This window comes from Stylophora pistillata, chromosome 3 (genome assembly GCF_964205215.1).
Source record: "Stylophora pistillata chromosome 3, jaStyPist1.2, whole genome shotgun sequence".
NCBI classification, from domain to species: domain Eukaryota; kingdom Metazoa; phylum Cnidaria; class Anthozoa; order Scleractinia; family Pocilloporidae; genus Stylophora; species Stylophora pistillata.
The window spans coordinates 39,127,630-39,145,964 of NC_142521.1; the positions used below are offsets into that span (position 1 = coordinate 39,127,630).

Consider the following 18,335-nt stretch of genomic DNA (forward strand, 5'->3'; position numbering starts at 1 on the left):
AAAACGGACCCCTTGAGGGGAGGGTGAGGGAGAGTTAAGTCGGTCCGTTTAGTATAAAAGTCACAGTTCTTCAGTTTTAACTTAGTGAAAAAACGTGAAGTGCGCACATTAACTCCACAGGCAAAAGGGAAAGGGCCAGCGGCCAATGCTGGAGCTCCTTTAGTTAGAAACAAAGATTCTACATCATTATCAATCGTAAACAGGGGTGAGGTGTGAGAACAAGGTCAGAATTTTTACGCTGCTATCCTAAAGACACGGATATTTTGCGTCTGTAAAACACTGGGTTATTGAATGAAACTTACTCTGACTACTACCAGGTCTTCTTTCATTAAAATTTCTTTTTTCAGAACGTAAAAACTATGTTAACCAATTTTAACCATGAAAGAGAGAAGAACTTACGATGTAAATCGTGAGGATAATCGTGAGCAGTGTCGTCAAGGGCTTTCGACACTGAGCACTGTCGACATAATTTTGAAACATGCATGTCAAACTTCAACCAATTGGAGACCACGTCGAATGTCTGTTCTTTATTCTGATTGGTCGAGGGGTGTGTCACGGCGTCAGCAAGAAAACCTTTTACTAAAGATAACTTTTGCCGGCCAAGTTGTTCTACATCTTCAGTGGGCATTTTCGTCTCAACTCATGATGAAGGTTTGTATAGTTATTTTGTGAGTTTTTCTTTTGTTTCCCAGGGTTGTATTCGTTTCGACTTTAGGAGATGGGTGTTTAGTTTTGAGTCGAATGTCGAGCGGTGAATTTCAGGTTTTTTTGCGAAAAGGTTTGCCTTTAATTTAGGAGGAGTTCCTTCTTCTAGAATGAAAATATGAAACGAAGAAAGGGCGGTAAAAATGTGGTTTCAAGAATAGCGAAGGCAACGTTTTCTTTAAGAATTCTTTAAGGAGTACCGTCGACTGAAATTGTTTGCTCTCTAAAATACTAGAAGCCTAAACTATTTATTCTTTTACCACTTTTCGACCTGTTTTGTTCTTGTCAAATTTGTGAAATCGTTACTTTTGTTTTTGTTTTCCAGGCAGTGACGACAAACGTTTAGAACGACTCGGCTCAGAAATGAACATGGCCAACAGCTTGTTCTCTCCTGTTAAAGGAAAACCTCTCAGTCCGTTTATTTCCAAGCTCAAGCTACTTCTCAATGAAGAAAAATACCGAAAAGCCATCCGGTGGTCAGAAAATGGTGGTGCGATTCTCATTTCTGACGGTGAAGTATTCAAACGCCAGGTTCTAGACGAAAGCGCAGAAATGTTCAAAACCAGGAATTTTACTAGCTTTGTGAGACAGCTTAACCTGTACGGTTTCCGAAAAGTTCCCGTTAACGGAAAGGGTGACCCTTCAAAAAACATGGAGTTTGAACATGTCCATTTTAAACGAGATAAGCCGGAACTAATGTATTTGGTTAAGCGGACCTGCCCTTCAAGGAAAAAGAAGAGAGTCGCTCAAGGAACGTTGACTACCATGAAAAGAGAAAGTCCTTCTTTTCGAGAACAGCGTTATGACAAATTCAAGTCACCTGGAGGAGAGGAGAGAGTCTCTGAAAAGTTAAGAAAAAACGAAAGCAGTTTCTACACCGAAAATCCAAGTTCTTCGCCGCGCAATGAAAGGGAAAGCGAAGAAGAATTGACTGAATTCAATCACTCGAACCGCTCTCCGTTTGAAGCAGCCCAGAACAACGTTGGAAATTCCCTCCAAGAATATTACTATCAAAGATTTCAAGAAGAACAGATAGCAGTTCAGCTTCTGTTGAATTTGCGTTACTCGTCGTCTTCGCCTCAAAGTTGTGAAAATTTTCAGCCACAGCCAACTGCCTACGATCCATCTTGCGCCGGATATTCAATGTACATGTACCCGTCGGTACCATTTTATGGCCAATACACTTCTATGTACTGATTCAAACAATGGATAACTTTTGAATTTCTCGTTTATTTTGGATAGTAATGATTTTTCGAAAGGTTATTTGTACCTGCGTTATTTTCAATCGATTATTGATATCTGTGATTGTTTTCAGCACACGCCCAGAATACGCCCTATTTGACGAGTAACATAATTTGAGCTCGTGTGTTTTTATACCTCAAATTATCGCACAAGTTCTTTTATTGTTATTTCATCATTTTATATTTGAGTTTTGAAAAATTAAGATTACCATTAAAGGATTATTACAATGTATTACTGTTCAACAAATAGCTTATTCACACTGCAAGCGTTGTAATGTATTCGTATTTTGGAGTCTTAAAGCACGTTGTATCAAATACAGCGAAACCACGAATATCTCACATTTGTCATAAGTTATTATGAATTTTTTTAATCAGTTCTGGAAAAAAGTCAGTGTCTATTTGTAGCTGAATATGATTTTGTGGTGTAGGCGGTATGTATCCAAAGTGCTATGGTTGTCAGAAACAGGAAAACTGAAATGATCTCAATGGGATAGAACTATTCTTTGAAGGACTTTTGCATGAGAAGTGTATCTTTGTAGAGACTGTATTAAATAAACCATCACACCAGTCTGTGTTCTGATCATTTCCCTCTGAATCCCATCTTAGTTCCCTAAAGAGTACAGCCCGCAATGTTCGTGTTGAAGGTCATGTCACGTTGTGCCGTAGTAAGGGAATGGCCGATTTATTGCCTGAGGGAGGAGGGGTGAGGTCAGAGGATTTTAGTTGTGTCACGATAAAATTTACCTCATCCCCTACTTAGACCATGTAAAATTTCTTATGATCTCTCTTTCATCCCAAACAGTTACTTGGCAGTCAAATTTCTATAGTCTTCCCTTTTATACTCTGTTACGGACTACTGATCCCCCTTTCGCTCCCCCGGCCCCTGAAAACCGTGTGACCCCCCTAAATCCTCCAGTCCCCCGGCGATAAATAATGTCTGGTCCACCCTTTGTTGGAAGTAATATCAGATGAAATGACCGAGGCAATCATTTTGCCTCAGAGAATTTTACGACCTTGTATCTCTCTATGAAGGGAGTGATAATTCAATCGTTTAGAGTTATTCCAGTACTTTTGTGAGAATTCGAACCGCTCGTTGTTCATAGGAAACGGGAGATGTTTGGTGACTCATCAAACACGTATTAAAGTTGGCGCTAACAGAGAGTTGTTTACTTTTTAACAGCCCGTGGGAATCTTCGATAGAAAAATTCACTGCCTGACGAGTGAATTCCGCGTTAAATTTCACGTGAAAAACCGATATCGCACGAATCGCAAAGCGATGAGTGCGATATCGGTTTTTCAAACGAATTTGAACGTGTAATTCACGAGTCAGGCAGTCAATTTTTCTTGAATCGCATAACTGAATAAAAATTAGAAAACAAGAAATTAAAACGGCAATATTATTGTTTGTTTTTATCCCGTACGCGCGCCCTATAGAAAGCCATTTTAAAGTCAACTATCAGAACTGTCATTGCTAAGGGAATAGAAAGCAAGCTAAGTCGCTCACGTTTGAACCATCGACAATTTTATTTGTACCTCCTGAATTTTTCTTGAATCGCATAGCTAAAGCCACCAAATGACTGGGCGAAACCGGATGCTTTGTACTTTTGTGCGCAAAGGCCAGTGCGCAAACAATGAAAACCCTTTCAAAGTCAGCTGTCAATATATATATCTTATTAACCAAGCGCGAGGGCCGTACTGGGGGAATAGGGACCTTAAGTAATCAGGATGGCAACGCCAATGAAGACTCCGATTAAAAAATGAATTTCTACTCTTAGTTAGAATTTCAAACATGGCTGCAGGAGCTTACTGTCTCATATGGCACCACAGCTCAACTTCAGCATGACGTATGAAAGTAGCGTTGAGTTCCAAATAGAAACTGAAATAATTTGCAGTCGTGGTTTCGGTTCGCAGACGACGTAAATTTTGGCGATTTCACGTTGTTTTTCTTTTGCATAGGACGGCTACGAAATGTACAAAATTTCAAAACGCACGTGCTGAGCTATTGTTCTGCCAATTAGATCTCTTGTTTTTCCACTTCCTCGTTGCCGTCGCCGTCGTGGTTGCTTAAGATCCCTAATACCGGCCCGACGGTCTTGACAGTACGGACCGAGTGCAGCGAGGTCCGTACAAAAAAGACCGAGGGCCGATATTCGTCCAGTACAGTCCCGAGCAAGCTTGGTTAATAAGAGATTTATTATACGACTGAAGTTCAAAGGGACTCAAGTGCGGTATCATTCGGGACCATTCGGGAAAGTGCCCGGTCCAATACTGAGAGAATATATTGACTGGCAATAGAGCATTTTGATTGGTTGATTTTAGTTATTGGCCCTATGACTGCCCGAGTCGTGTAATAACTAACGATATCGCTTTATGTATTAGTACGATTCCACGCTAAATACACTCTCTTTCGGTTGACGTATTGACCAATCAGAGCGCGTGTTTACCTTAAGCTATGCGATTCCACGATATACATCCTGGTACCGGCCGAGGTAGTTATGCCTTTCAGAATCGCACAGCTTAAGGTAAACACGCGCTCTGATTTGTTGATTGTTGGCGCCACATTTTGCAAAGTTGAGTGGTAGCAGGCAAATCTCTGTCTTAAATAACTCCGTATTTTGTACTCCCGGTTTTTTTGCTGAAGATTGTAAAATGTGAGGCACTGCTTTCTCCACGAGTTTGAAATAAAAGTGGTTTTCATTCTAAAATATCTTGTTCCCTCTATTCGCTAGATATTTACACCTGACTTTGAAAGGGTTTCCATCAGTTTGCGCACTGGCGTGGCGAACAAAAATACAAAACATCTGGTTTCGCCCAGTCATTTGGTGGCTTTCGCTAAGCGATTCAAGAAAAATTCACGAGGTACAAATAAAATTGTCGACGGTTCAAACGTGAGTGACTTACCTTGCTTCTATTCCCTTGGCAATGACAGTTCTGACAGTTGACTTTAAAATGGCTTTCTAGGGCGCGCGTACGGGATAAAAACAAACAATAACATTGCCGTTTTAATTTCTTGTTTTCTTATTTCTATTCAGTTATGCGATTAAAAAAAAATTGACTGCCTGACTCGTGAATTCCACGTTAAATTTCACTTGAAAACCGATATCGCATTCATCGCTTTGCGATTCGTGCGATATCGGTTTTTCGCGTGAAATTTAACGCGGGATTCACTCGTCAGGCAGTGAAATTTTCTATAGAATCATGGGAGATGAACATTAGCAAGAATTCACTCAATGATTTCGACCACCGCTACTCAAGATTAAATTATTTAAAATCTTCTCAGCAGTATTTACAAGCATCATCTGGTGCTTTATGGAACTTTGCTGAAGAAATTATCAGTCCGGTTAAGTAAATTATATGAATAAGTTTGATAAAAGGACTTATATTTTTGTTATCCTCTTTTTTCTCTGTCTCCTTTTCTTGGGTGGGTACTACTATGTTATCACAAATGTAAGGGGAGTGAGTGTCCGTAAATAGACACGAGCAGGTCCGCAGCATGCGCAGAAATCTTGCTGTTAAACAAGTACGAGAACTGGAAAAAGGGAAAGAGGAGAGAGCAACCTCGTTCCCAGGGCCTCTTCCTTTAGTTGGGGGTGGAGTTTCGCAGCTAAGGGAAAAGGCCCTGGGAACGAGGTTGAGGAAAGAAGAAAGAAGGAAGAGGAAGGAGAAAAGGGGAAAGGGGAACGAGGAGAGTGGAGATAGGAAAGGGAAAAGAGGAGACAAGAATGAAGAATGCAATGGGGAGAAGAAAATGGAGTGGAGGAAAAGGAAGTGATGAACGAAAAGGATGTATGGGCAATATTTATTTATTTATTTATAAGCTTCGCCAAAAACAATTTGGCAGGAGAGATCTCACAGAGCTAAAGTTCCATTAACGAGACTCCTACTCAATAGAAAAAGGAAGAAGGAAATGGAGATGAAGCATGATTGATAGCATATAATGTGGAATATATATTTTCAGCGGTGATAACTAATTATCATTATGTAACAAATATCTATTTTGTCAAGCTTCTGCGTAAAGAATAGATAACAGATGACGTGAAAATGTGAATAAGAGCCAAAACAGGGGCACACTTGGCCGCAATTCGTTTGTCACCTTTTTATTTTTACCACATTTTTACGTCATTTGTGATCTTTTTCAATTTCTGAATCTCAATGACACCTTTGCCCCTCGAGTCCGAGTCGAGTGCCACTTTTTTTTTTCTACCACAGTTTGACGTCATCCATCTTTGAACATCAGTGACAAGACCTACTCGGCTGTACCTCGGGTGCCACTCCATTGTTCTTTCCACGTTTCACGTCATCTGTGATCAATTTCTGAATTTATTTTAAAAATGAGATGCGCAATAGAAAATTGTGGCCAAATTGTGAAATTTATCATGTTCATTAAAAAAAAATAATTTGTACAACATCGAAATAAAACGCGAGAATGAAAGATTATGAGAAAGTGTTATATTAATAATGATACCTTGCATGTAACGTTTTCTTGAGTGAGGAAAAATAATTATGAATTCAACTAATTAATTATGAATTCCCTTTGTGTTGTGTCAAACAGATTAGGACAAAACACGTCTTATGAAATAAAAAATTATACCTTTTTTCTCAAAATTATAGCCTGACTGATTCGTTGAAGACTTTTGGACTAAAGATGTACAGTCCCATGTCTTGGATGTCCATTCTTGTATTTATTTTATTTTACAGTTTGGCGCGCACTTTCAACTGGCGGACGTTTCGTGACCCACGTACACAGAAAACATGTGATGCAACAGTGAACATTAAACTTTTACACGAAAATAATAAGTTATTTTGTTCTGTGGCATTTTTCATTATCTCCAGAACTTGCTTGAATCAACATGGAACAACGCCGCGATTCTGGTGTAGAAGAAATTTTATCGAATGGCCAGCGAGGCTATCTTTTTACTAACTGGGCGAAAACGTTCTCGTGTACACCAGAGCTATTTTTCGAACCAGAAACCATTGAAGACATCAGACAAGTGAGTTGAAGTATGCCTATGGCAATTAGGCTACGTTTTTGTTCGTTCGATCCAACAATCGACAGGTCATCCTCAGACTATTGAGATATTTCGGTGCAATATATCTGATTTTGTTTCTTTACAAAACGCAGATCCTTTATGCGGCTACCCAGTTACATAAGACTGTGCGTGTTGTAGGCGGAGGACATTCGCCATCCGACATTGCATGTACAGATGGATACATGATAAGTCTAAAAAAGATGAAGGCTGTTTTGGAGGTAAGAGTCGTTGGGCGTTTATTACTTTTCCATTTGTGCATTTGGAGTCTTCAGTCTTAGAACGATGTGTTATGTAATTAATGTAACGTGATTCTAAGTTTTATTGTTGGGAGATTTTTTATCACACCTACAGGTGCGTTTGCGAACGATCATTTTTTTAAAGCACATAATGCACGTAAACGTTTTAAGCAAAAACATAAACTGATATGTTCGAGAACGCTTGCTAGATTGGATAAAAGTGTCTTACACGTGCGAACAGAAGATTTGCTATTTTAAGCCAAAATGCCCTGTACTAGTGAGTACTTAAGGAAGCTAATGCTTATCTCTTGCCATGACGTTCGAAGCATTTCAGTCGGGAAGTCAAGCAAACATGATGATTTTTTATGAGCGTTTACCACAGTCATTCATTTTTAGTGGGAAGTGAATTGAAGCTGTAAAGGATTTGTTTATCTTTTATTGCTTTTATTGGGATTGTGTAATTAAAAATACATTTCCTTTGATCATAGCGTGTTTAGTATTGTGTGCTCACAAACAGGCTGGAAGGAGAACAACAGGCATGCTACGCCTACAACAGTTATTTTTGGGGATAAATCGGCTGGGTCGAGACTAGTTGTGTTACTGATGTGTACATTATTGCAAAAAAAAGAGTAGGTTTAACCGCATTGACTTTCAAAACATTCAACAGAAACGAAATCACTTTATTTTGTTTTTATAGAGGGCAATAGAGCACTACTTTGATTTTTCAACTTCAGAATACCCGGCCACATCATTTCCATGTCATTGAAAAAGAACAGTGTGTATTGTGTTATGCGTCATTCTTCAAAGCCTCCCGACGTATGTAAATGATGTGGACGGGTATTTTGAAGTTGCTCCGATTTTTCTGAAGTAACCTCACAAAATAGATATTTTTGAGTCTATTGTCTCTTTCTTTTGGGCAATTTCAATCAAGAATAGATTGAATTGGTGCCATGCTTACAGCCCTTGCTCAGCCAGTGTCAAAATCAAAATTATTGTACAGTTAACACCCAAAAAAATATTATACTACATAATTTTACTGTGGAAAGCAAAACCAATTATGTTTTTATGTTGTTATTATTATTATAAAAGGATCATATTTGAAAGGCTGGTTGTACTTGGAATTGGCACATGATTGGGTAAATTTTGAGGTAGCCTAAGGGCAAAAGAGATGGTTAGAATTGCATGGAAACTTGACCAGCAATAGCACTTTAGGCAATGTGAACTTGTTTTCAACAGGTTAGGATTTTTTCATAAAGTTTGGGTTGTTTATGGGAAATTGTCATGTGATGGGGCAAAGTCTGATCAAAATTGTCAAGTAACAAGATAGCTGTATTGCCAAAATACTGTTCACACACAAGGAGTATATCAGTAAATGCAGAGAACCAGCTGGGCCAGGTTGTTCAAAGCAGAGTTAAGATAACCCAGGGTTACTGTAAAATCTGATTTCAGATCTGAAAGCTTTAAAAAGAAATTAAGTGGAATTCTTTTTGTCTACAACTTGGTGATTGGATGCTCTAAAAATTGTAAGGAATATTATCCCAAAAAAGACTTTTAAACAAAGGATTAAAGAAACCCTGATTAGAATTTAACCTTGGGTTAGTGCTAATCGGCCTTTGAACAACTGGGCCCAGAGGTCTCGGTATTGATTTCAAAACACAAAAATAAACTCATAGTTACCTGCATGGAATAAAACAAGATGAACACTTTTGTAACTGTTTAGCTGACAATGGTTACTATACTGTAACATTTTAGTGGACTCCTCCTTGGTATGATATGAAATATTTTCATTGTCTGTATTTCTTTTGATTGTGGCAGACCTGGTGACCTAATGGCTAGTGTGCTGGACTCAAAGTCAAATGGTCTGGAACCCACCCAAGTCATTGTATTTTGTTGTTGGGCAAAACATGTTATACTCTTACAGTGCCTCTCTCTCTTCCCCTCCCCCCCCCCCCAGGAGTGTACATGGGTATATACTAGCAAATTGTCAGGGAAACCTGATGGAATGCTGGTGGGCAGGGCAGGGGGGGGGCTGCCTTATGATGGACTAGTGTCATGCATGTTGTAGCTGAGAAATTACACTGCTGACTGAAATTTCAAGTGAGGTAGTTCAGAGGTGGTGAATGATTGTAAGTGTGTAACTGTGGAAGTGCCCGGCCATCATGCTATATATTTAGCAAGCAAGTACGGGCCAAGAATCCAGCCACCAATCACGATTTCTTCATACAGGGAATTTTGCCAGTACCCAGTGCTTTAAGCAAGAGACAACCCTGTTAGCTTGCCATCCAGGGGGGAGTAGGTAATAATACTCCTAGTCACTTCATGCTAAGGAAATTGGGATAAGCTCTAACTGGGGTGGGGGGAACTTGGCTTGAGTATAGCATTTAACTTTACTTCTTTTGACCAATGAATGATTCTCAAGATAGCCAGTAGATAGCAATTCCCATAATTATTGTTATTTTAGATAGACTATGACAAGAAACAAGTGACAGTTGAAGCTGGTTTGATGGTTAATGAACTCAATGAGTTGTTGGATGACCATGGCTTAGCATTACCCAGGTAGGTGTTCACAAACAAAATTAGCTGGTCTCAGCTCTATTCTTTTCAAAAGTGTCATTTGGAAACCATAAATCATGAAAGGAAAGCCAGAAAAGAAACCTGAATCACATAAATTGCTTTCAGAGGCTCACACAACTTCACGAATGCTAACTTAGATAAATAAACCCTCAAGGAAACTGCATGAAGCCACATTTAGCTTCTTCTCATGATTCCAAAATGTGATCTTTATTTGCAAACTGGTGGTGAGAACAAATTATCAGGCTATTGATTATCAGCCAAAGGGTGTTTTCTAGATATAAACCACATTTATAATCCTGTGTAATTTACAGTGAAGTGTTTGACTGTCTGAATTACTAAATGGATATTGAATTCAGTGTTACCGGTAAATGCATAATTTATGTTATAATATTATGTTATCTTTGGACCTTGAACACTTCAATTTAACAAATGGAAAAAAAATGTGATTAGTACATGACTGCTGGCTATTAAGATCTCTGAATTGAAACCTTGTGCTTGAAGATAGATAGATAGATAGATAGATAGATAGATAGATAGATAGCTTTATTAGGAAGTAAAATCATTGGAGCCCCCGGGCCGGCTGAAATACGACTTACTTTACAATGGGAATAAATGATCTCTTACTCTAAGATAACTACAATAAAAGCCGCAAAGTGTAATCTACAATAAAATACAATAAGAGAAGTATCAAAAACCAAAATACAAATAATTAAGATAGCTACTAATAATTAAAACTGTTCACCATGATAAATGTGTTTTTGAACCTAGTTGTCTTACAAATCGGTAGCTTGAAGTATCCTCTGGCTGCAAGTGCGATAGGTGGACTCGTTGCGTGGAGGCAACAGATCATGGAGCTTGTGGTTCTCGTCCCTTACAATCTGATCAAATAGAGCATCACACAACATCTCCCTCCTCTCGTACAGTGACGCAATGTTAAGAGCTACTAGAGCCTCAGCGTAGGATAAGTTAGGTTGAATCATCCGCAACACGCGTTTTTGCAACCTTTCCATTTCATTGGACAGATATTGCGGCAAAGAATGATGAAAAACTGGGCACGCATATTCTATTACAGGGCGTATACATGTTGTATAGAAAAGTAGCATATCCTCAGATGGAACTTTAGCGCGCTTTAGCTGTTTTAGGAAGTACAGATGCTAACAGACACCAAAATTTCTCCTACTGATTTGTTATAACGACCAAAACATGCAGCATAAAATTAATGGCTGAGATGATTGTGGTAGGTTGGTGTGATCTTACCCTTTCGCTCCCAAGATCTGATTGTTAATTCTCTCCTCCAGCTGCTACACATCTCCTATTTTAACTAGTTACAAGAATCTGATGTTAGATCAAGGTAGCTTCCATCTGATAAGTTTGAATATTCTCGTTACCTTTTGGCTGGATAATTAACAACTATTCACCGAAGTGGAGGTGGTTAGTGGTGGATATTTACTGAGCCGCAAACCAGTGAGGTAAATGTCCACTGCTAACCACCAATACTGAAGTGAATAGTTGTTTTAGTATATACTAAAACAGTGAAATAATATACACCACCAAAAATTGATTTGAGTGATTTCTTCGCTTGTCATGGTTACAAACCCAGACACCATTTTTTCCTGATACAATGAATATATGAAGTTCATATATTTTGAACTGCGGTATTAGATACGTGTGATGCACGATCCTCGCAGTGGAGAGCGCTATTTATGCAATAGCAAAAATCAGACCTAAAAAAAAAAAATCAGGCCTGTACGGGATTCAAACCACTGACCTCTGCGATAATAGTGCAGCGCTCTACCAACTGAGCTAACATTAGCCAACTGGGAGCAGGCTGTTAAGTTGATTCCTAATAAACCCGTGATGATAAATCAGATACAATGAATATATGAAGTTCATTTTGAACGGCGGTATTAGATACATATGAGGCACGATCCTTGCAGTAGAGAGCGCTATTTATGTAATAGCGAAAATCAGACCTGAAAAAAATTAGGCCTGTACGGGATTCGAACCACTGACCTCCCGTACAGGCCTGATTTTTTTCAGGTCTGATTTTAGCTATTGCATAAATAGCACTCTCTTAACTGCGAGGATCGTGCATCATACATATCTAATACTGCAGTTCAAAATATATGAACTTCATATATTCATTGTATCTGATTTATCATCACGGGTTTATTAAGAATCAACATAACGGCCTGCTCCCAGTTGGCTTGTTAGCTCAATTGGTAGAGCGCCGCACTAGTATTGCAGAGGTCAGTGGTTCGAATCCCATACAGACCTGATTTTTTTCAGGTCTGATTTATGCTATTGCATAAATTGCACTCTCTACTGCGAGGATTATGCTTCATACGTATTTTTTCCTGAGTTGCTCGGAGGTAAATAACAAAGGATATTCGGAGTTTGACTAGCCAGTCAGAGCCCGCCTTCAACACTATTCACTGTTTTAGTATATAATAATGTATGGATATTAGAGGGAGAAGTTACATGTCAATCACTTCTGGGAGTCAAAGGATCAATTAAAATAATATTGATTATTGCAGGGTTGAAGGGACTTTTGATATAAACATGATTTTAGTGACCAAGTTTCCACTTGTAAGTCACATAATTTTTAAAATGGCAGTGTCAAAACGACACCTGTACAATGCAAAACTTACACTTTGTTTGTTTCTCTGTTTGTTTGGTATGTAGTCTTAGTTCAGTATCAGAGATGTCATGTGCAGGTGCCATTGGCACATGTACACATGGTTCAGGAAAAAACTTTGGCATTTTTGCCACGTCGGTAAGTTTCTTACATACACAGCAAGATACAGTCCATTGATAATACAGACCTGCTCCTTTATTTTTCAGATTTCTTTTATGTATTGTTAATTGCTTCAATTGCAGCCTATGGTAACTTACAAGGATTGTTTCCGTACTAATAGTACATGCCTGTATATCCTTGGCAGGTCAAAATATCTTTTTTTAATGCAATTCTCAACAGTTAACAGGGTGTTCATTTTACAAGGTATTGTCGACAAAGGAATTCTGTTCCTTAATTTTGATGCCTTGAGCCATTTTTATTCAGATGTTGAGAAAATTCTGCTAAATAAGATTTTAATATTTACATGTACTCTACCACCTCTTCTGCTATAAAGCGTGCCAAAAGTAAAGCATCATGCTCTTTTTTCTCCCCAGGTTGTATCCCTTGAACTAATGACAGCTAATGGCAAGGTCATCTACTGTAGTAGAGAGAAAAACAAGGAAATATTCCTAGCTGCACTTTGTGGTCTGGGTGCTGTTGGGATAATTCTCAGTTTGACTTGGCAGTGTGAAAAGGCTTTTAATTTACAGGAGACAACCAAACCTTTAATGTTGGAAGAGGTATAGCGCTTGTTGTACTTAACAATTATTCACCCAAGGCAAGGTGAATATCATCGAATAATCCCCGAGACAAAGTAGAGGGGATTATTCAACAGTATTCACCAAACCTGAGGCAAATAATTGTTTTAAGAATTTCAGAGCTGAACAACAGAGAAATTTGTAAAATCATAACATTTTAGTTACATTTATTAACATTTTATTTTAACATTTTATATAAACCACATAGAGCGGTTTATATAAAATGTTAAACGACCAATCAGATTGCTGGAAACTCTTTGCTCAGCTCTGAAATTATACTAAAACCATTTATTAACCCTGTAGCTTCCAAAATCTGATTGTCAATCCTCCCCTCATTAGTTCCTACACATTTCCCTGTAATTATAAATCTATGAGAATTTGGTGTTAGATGAAGATAGCAACTGCTACCTGATGATCAGTGTGAGTATATTCTCATTACCTTTTGCTGGATAATGTACAGATATCATTAAGGGGAAGCTACATGCTAATCACTTATGGGAGTTGGAGGGTTAATGTAGTTTGGATTCTTTGAAAGATGAACGTCATCCTGGCTGATGAAAAAATTTTTTCTAATAATGATGACTGCATGGTGACCAAAACAAATTTTACTCCAACAACAATCAGCCACAAGGTGTGGAAATGAACAAAGCTGGGATTAATACAAGTTTCATGGGATGACTTTTAATTATATTTAAAATATTTTGGTCATATATGGGTAAAATTCAATAATAACTCTCCAAAAAAACCTGTCGGTCGACCGACAAACAGCCGACAGTCGACCGACAAACGGCCGACCGTCAACCGACAAACGGCTGACAGATGACCAACAGCTGGCCGACAAACGGCCAACAGTTGGCCGACTGTTTACCAACAGTTTCAGCAGTTCTCAGGTAAAAGTGTCGGCCGACAGACTTGGCCATTTGTCGGTTGACTGTCCGTTACCTGTTGGTTATTTGTCGGTAGGTCGACCTCAAGCTGTGGGTTCATCCAACATCATTCCTGATGAAACTCTTTTTTTTTGTCCATCATGTTTTAATTTTTTTTCCAGTCCCAATCCCCCAACTTTTTTTTGAAGTCCCAATCCTCTGATTTTGTGAAAATCCCAGTTAAAGGGCTTCCTTTAAAAAGTTATTCATATTTATTTGTTGTCACAGTGACTGTAATTGAGGAGGACTACACAAGTCAACGTATTAATTTAGTTCTTATTTAAGTTTTCATTAATTATACAGATGTTGGAAAATCTTGAATCAAGTCTGCTGGCCAGTGATCATTTCAAGTTTCATTGGTATCCACACACAGGATATGTTAAATGCTATGAGGTCAATAGGACTACCAAGGTAAAAAAAGTTGTCTAATGTAGGGGTTTCATTTATGTTTTCAGTGGGAGGGCAAATGGTTTTCACAGGTACGTGCACAAAACTTTTTGAATTGGACATAAGACAAACTTCCCTCCAGATCTTCAAACCAGGTGGGCAAAACTGTCGTCACAACTGGTCAATTTGCCTGATGCCTGGCCCTTAACGAATCCCCTGTAATGTAAGTTGTTTATTATCTAGACAAGCATTCTAATTAAATTTTTTGAAATCAGTTAAGTGGTAATTGTTTGCAGTTGTTTAAATTTAATGAATGGATCAATAGATGGAAAAATGGAAAATTAAAGAATGAAATCAATCAAACTCTCCAACAAGAAAATCTCAACCAAGAAATTATGTGAACCAAGAATATCACACAGGGTATTCAGTAATATCTTTTAACATTCTACAATTGTAATGACCCATTAGTTAATAAATGTCCATTGAAAAGATTAATTTAAAGAAACATATTTTGATATTAAGAACATAAAAGGCTTGCAAATGGTCACATTTAAGTTTGATTTCCGCATTGTTCCCTGATGTGGTCTTAAATCCTCCAAGCGAATTTTTTGCTTGTGGTTTGGGGTAGGACCCCAGCTTAATATCAACTGCATGCCTATTAAATAATCTCCCTGCATTTGACATATTGGCCACACGAAATGTTCCTATCTTGTTAATTATCTTTTAGCCGATAGATGACAATCCAAGTTGGTTTTGGGACTATGCTGTGGGTTTTTACACTTATGAGCTTGTGCTTTGGTTAAGGTGACAGTGCTACATTTCATAGCTGCAACAATTTTTTCTATTACTTTAGACTGAAGGTGCTCAAATTTTATTTAAATGATAAGAGTATATTCTGTGTTCTGAAATTTTTTTTGTCACTTTGTTGTATTTAACCAACATAAATTGATAATTGCAATTTAATTAACAAGTTTTTGTTGTCTTTTTTTAATTTATTTAATAGTTCATTTGTGCCATCTTCACTACAATACGTGAACTGGACTTATTTTAAACTCTTCGACTGCAAACCTCACAGCAGAGTGAATCAAAGCCACAAGGTAGGCTGGAACTCCCTCTCAGAGTTTCTCCTCACACTTTCAAATCCAGTTTTCATTCAGGAATGTAGTTGTTACAAGAAAGTAGCATGAAGACTAACAGTCAATGATATTCTCCAATGTGTGTATAAAACACAAAGAGAAAAGATTGAAAACATCTGTGAGTAGAGATGGGGTGATCGACTGTTGATACTTGCTGAAACGATGGTAATTGTTTAGATAATGTTTTCTACTGCTTTAGTGACAGAGTGGCACCACTCCAATGATAAATAATTATATTTTGGAGGGTAACACACACTTGTGTATTCTCACCTAACTTTAAATTCAGAAGCTCATCAGTTGAACCTTGATTATCCAGATTGACCTTGACTATTCTGAATTTTTCTCTGCTCCCAATTTTTTCATGAATATTTATTAGTCATAATCAAGATCCTCAGTTAGCCATACTCTTTTTAAAACTACAGTGTTAAATAAGTGAAGTAAAGGGGAGTTAGTTTTGCTTTCAAAAAGCAAATTAAAAGCAGCACTCACACACGTCATAAATAATTATTGATTGGCTTAGAGTTGCTAAGAGAGATTTCATGCTCATTGGCTGGTTTGGCATGGTCAAGATGAGAAAGTAGCAGCAATGAGGTAGAGGTATTCACAACAGACAGTAAAGTTGTAGACCATATTTCTTTCAAAACGGTTTGTAAACGATTTGTTTCACGATTAAAAGCCGCTTTCTTAATTTAATCAGTTTTTGTTCCTTGGTGATATTCATGCATAATTATATTCAATTATCCAGACCCTCGATTATCTGGACTCTTTTGTCTAGTCCCAATGAGTCCAGGTAATCAAGGTTTAACTGTAATATAATAATATAATATAGATCAATTTCTATAGCGCATTTCCATGTAAATGCTCTAATGCGCTTTACAACACTGTGCGGGGGACTTTTCCAGACTGCCGGCGGCAGTTTACAATTAATAAAGGAGAAATTTTTACAGATGCCCCCTCCCCCCCTTCCCAGTAAACAGGCCAGACCACATCACAGTAATCTCCTGATGTGGGTTCTTTAACGTCCCTTGCCGAAATTAACTAATTGATAGGTGCAGGAGACGGGACCTCCGGCTTTATGTCCTATCCGAGAAGACGAAGCAATGTGAGTGAAGCGTCTTGCTTAAGGACACAACGTCAAGCCCCAGCCAGGACTTGAACCCGGGCCATCTGACCTAGGGTCCAGCGCACTGACCACTGGACTACTCACGCCTCAAACTGTACTATAACAAATGATTTAAATTTATTGTCTTTGTCAGGTTTTTAACTTCAATTGCCTGTTCAAGCAGTATGTAACAGAGTGGGCCATTCCACAGTAAGTTTTTTTATAGTACTTCGTGTGATACTCGCATATGGTTGGGATGAGGTGAGAGTCTCAGCAGTGTGATCTGTATCCTACATGTAAATTACGCTCTGGCAGAGTTAGTGCAACAAACAAGTGTATGATGAATCCAATCAAGGTGGCCATGGAGCGCTAAACTCAGAAAATATCATAATGATAACTGTAAAAATATGATGCAACTCCTGAATGTAGTTCATTGTAATCAATTGGTCATTGCATCGACTCAAAACCACCTCAGTCTACTTTATTACAAATGGCTTGGCCACTTAAATTCAAGAGATGGGATGAGAATTAAGTGGTAAGAATTTTTAGTGATCTTGTATACTCCTAAATTAATATTATACTGTATTTTTGGGTGGAAAATTTTAGCACTGATTGTCTTTACATATCAAGTTGAAATGAGGACAGTTTACAAACGTCCCATTTAGTTTTTTATACCAGGTGTGATTGATAAATGCTAACATTGTTGTGTCATGGAGAGAAGGCTTAGGCATTCAATATTTAAAAGTTTTAGCTAACATATTTTTTTTTTCTCAAGGGATAAGACAGTATATGTTCTTAGAAAGCTTCAAAGCTGGCTGAATGAGTCTGGATTTCATGCACATGCACCTGGTAAAACTCCCAACTTTCACACACCTTTGACCCTTTAACTCCCAGAAGTGATCAACACTGCATCAAAATGGTTTTGGAAGCTTAAGAATGTACTGTGATCATTAATATGTTCAACCATGAAACTCTCATGATCTGAGCTGTAATTGTGAATTCTAGCCTGTGTAGCAGGCATAATTTGGGCGAGTGAGTACTCAGTATTTCCTTAGCAAAATATGGCTGCCATCTTTGATTTTAATGGCAGCAGAAGGCAGGGGAGAGAAAGAAATTTGTATTAAGGGGGTGACTGACAGTCAAAAATAAGGAGAGGGGCTGGGTTGGGGAGTCTTCTTACCCCTTCCCACCCCTGTCCCCCTACTGTCAACTCTGGCACCAAATTAAACATATTTATATAAACTAGTGAAATAAACAATTGCGCGCTTCTTGACATTAAAACACCCTAAAAAGATGCCTGCACTGCAGGCTATTGTGACTTCTAGTTTCAATCCATTTGCTGGAAGTTCAGGAAGATAACTTAGTGGCACATCGATATAACACCCTTGAAGCTACAATGTCTCTATTCTCAACACCTGTATTCTGCAAGGACAACTTGTTAGAATTGTTCAGTTCTTCTGGGAGGTGAAGGGTTGAACAGATTGCATTCCCTCTTTATTAAACCTGTGGTTCATTGGTCCTAGTATTGGTTTCATCACTAGCTAATGGAAAAGGGTTCAAAAATAGATGGGTCGGGGGGGGTTATCTTGCAGAGATCTCTTGTAACGGTTACAAGTTTTAAAT

General features: G+C 38.3%; 2 protein-coding genes across 2 annotated transcripts in view; both read left to right on the forward strand.

The window, feature by feature from the left end:
• The first annotated feature begins 538 nt into the window (after positions 1 to 538).
• On the forward strand, positions 539 to 2,048 carry LOC111331452 (uncharacterized). Its single transcript, XM_022936572.2, has 2 exons — positions 539 to 651; positions 1,031 to 2,048. The coding sequence occupies exon 2, from the start codon at positions 1,069 to 1,071 to the stop codon at positions 1,900 to 1,902; it is 834 nt and encodes a 277-aa protein (XP_022792307.1). The 5' UTR covers positions 539 to 651; positions 1,031 to 1,068; the 3' UTR covers positions 1,903 to 2,048.
• A 4,630-nt stretch (positions 2,049 to 6,678) lies between these two features.
• LOC111331459 (L-gulonolactone oxidase) overlaps positions 6,679 to 18,335 on the forward strand; it is an 18,031-nt gene continuing 6,374 nt past the window's right edge. Inside the window, exons 1-10 of the mRNA XM_088753104.1 lie at positions 6,679 to 6,937; positions 7,069 to 7,194; positions 9,674 to 9,768; positions 12,472 to 12,562; positions 12,958 to 13,143; positions 14,391 to 14,498; positions 15,202 to 15,278; positions 15,478 to 15,571; positions 16,867 to 16,922; positions 17,488 to 17,561. Of these exons, the coding sequence (XP_088609230.1) occupies positions 6,797 to 6,937; positions 7,069 to 7,194; positions 9,674 to 9,768; positions 12,472 to 12,562; positions 12,958 to 13,143; positions 14,391 to 14,498; positions 15,202 to 15,278; positions 15,478 to 15,571; positions 16,867 to 16,922; positions 17,488 to 17,561 (1,048 nt within the window). The 5' untranslated portion in view covers positions 6,679 to 6,796. The remainder of the gene's footprint in view (positions 6,938 to 7,068; positions 7,195 to 9,673; positions 9,769 to 12,471; positions 12,563 to 12,957; positions 13,144 to 14,390; positions 14,499 to 15,201; positions 15,279 to 15,477; positions 15,572 to 16,866; positions 16,923 to 17,487; positions 17,562 to 18,335) is intronic.

Coding starts and splice junctions, on each gene's coding strand:
- LOC111331452 (XM_022936572.2), top strand. CDS start 1,069: ATGAACATGGCCAACAGCTTGTTCTCTCCTGTTAAAGGAAAACCTCTC.